This window comes from Myotis brandtii, unplaced genomic scaffold, assembly GCF_000412655.1.
Source record: "Myotis brandtii unplaced genomic scaffold, ASM41265v1 scaffold628, whole genome shotgun sequence".
In the NCBI taxonomy this organism is placed as follows: domain Eukaryota; kingdom Metazoa; phylum Chordata; class Mammalia; order Chiroptera; family Vespertilionidae; genus Myotis; species Myotis brandtii.
In genome coordinates, this window is record NW_005370403.1 from 79,251 (window position 1) to 80,866 (window position 1,616).

Here is a 1,616-nt window from a genome sequence, read left to right on the forward strand (position 1 = left end):
CCGTCAGACACAGTCAGACATGGTCAGTCACACATGACACGGTCAGTAGCTCATGTGAGGCTTTATCCTCTGAGAAACAAGCGAGACACACACACACACACACACACACACACAGAGCAGAAGCGTGAGCCATGCAGCAAGCGTGTGCACGTTCTCCACAGCCAGGCGCGTGCAGGAGCGCGTGTGAAGCAGTGGCGGCCGCCCTCACTAAGGAGCCAGCCTGTCCCGTGCGGTGCTGGGAGCAGACCCCAAAGACGCAGCGAGCCAGCGAGGGGCACGGGTCCAGGTGCCCGCTCAGCTGCGCTCACAGAGGCCGGCTCTGCTGCTTCGTTTCAAGTTTGCGGTCAGTCCGCACCAGGAGGTCGGCCACACGTTCTACGTGTCCAGCGCGCCTGAATGCCACTGCCACACGAGCAGGCTCGTTGCTTTCTCTGTAACTGCATGTTTGGTTTTGAATGTCATGCATTCACCTGGCTTAAGATTGTCAGGGAACATGGGCACAGACTTAGCCGTTGGGACAGCTATGAAGTGGCTCAGTGGTGACGGCTGATTTCAATTCGCGTCTAACAGTCTCAGACCTGCAGGTGCCTCGCAGCGGGGCCATTCCCCATGCCTCGCCCGCAGCTCCTAGCGCTGCGCGCACCATGACACCGGTGGCTCTGAGAACACAGGGCGGCCAATTCCCCACGTGACCGATGCCCACGGGAGGCGGAAGGTCACCCGAGACTCAGTGCCATGCAAACTACAGCAGAGTCCGTCCGACACCCGGGCATGCACGACTGCACACGTTAGAACGAGGATGCGTGTCGAGTGGTGTCATAAAAATGTCAAAACACAGAAAACATGGAAACTGAAACTGGCACTTCAGCCAGTGGGTTTTAGGCAACAGCCTCTACGGCCTCCGGTCAGTCAGCCGTTTCTCGCTGTTATCTTTCCTGCTGCTCCGACCTGAGGGCTGTTAGTGTCGACAGGTTATGGCAACTGCAGGAGGCAGTTTGTTAGCTCGACTTTCTAGGACGGACGGGTGAGTAGGGAGTGAGAAGGCACGTGCGTGCGCGCCCACATACGTGCCGCATCCCCCCGTCCTGGGTGTGTACCTCTGAATACAAGGGTTCGACAGCCGCCTGGCCTGCCGCATCTGGAACACAGTGCAAAGCTGGGGTTAGAGTCGACCTACCCAGGGAGGAGGAGCTGAGTCAGCGGACAGTCCGCGGCCCGCCACCAGCACAGACACGCCCTCCCGCTCTCCTCTCCCCACAGGCAGCACGCTCGCAGAACTCAGTGACCCTGGGAGGTCACAGGGACAGGCGGTGACCAAGCAACATCGGGAAAGGGACTCTGATCGTCCAGAAAGGACGGGGAGAAGGCGTGATTAAGAAGCAAGAAAGGTGGATTTGTATGGACTGGTCTGTGGTTACTAAAAGCAGGAAACCGGTAAAAGGCAACGTTACCGCCTGGCCAGCGTGGCTCAGTGGTTGAGCTACTGACCAGGTTCGATTCCTGGTCAGGGCATATGCCCAGGTTGCGGGCTCAATCCCCAGTGGGGGATTTGCAGGAGGCAGCCAATCCATGATTCTCTCTCATCATTGATGTTTCTATCTCTCTCTCCCTCTCCC

The 1,616-nt window shown here is 58.3% G+C and overlaps 1 protein-coding gene across 2 annotated transcripts in view; it reads right to left on the reverse strand.

The window, feature by feature from the left end:
- Nucleotides 1-8: 8 nt before the first annotated feature.
- Nucleotides 9-1,616, reverse strand: part of PLEKHA1 (pleckstrin homology domain containing, family A (phosphoinositide binding specific) member 1) — a 24,563-nt gene continuing 22,955 nt past the window's right edge. Inside the window, exon 11 of one of the 2 annotated variants that reach the window (XM_014528291.1) lies at nt 9-1,138. In XM_014528291.1, coding sequence (XP_014383777.1) covers nt 959-1,138 — 180 coding nt within the window. In that variant the 3' untranslated portion in view covers nt 9-958. Of the gene's footprint in view, nt 1,174-1,616 lie in introns of both variants that reach the window. The other variant, XM_014528292.1, reaches the window with a different exon arrangement.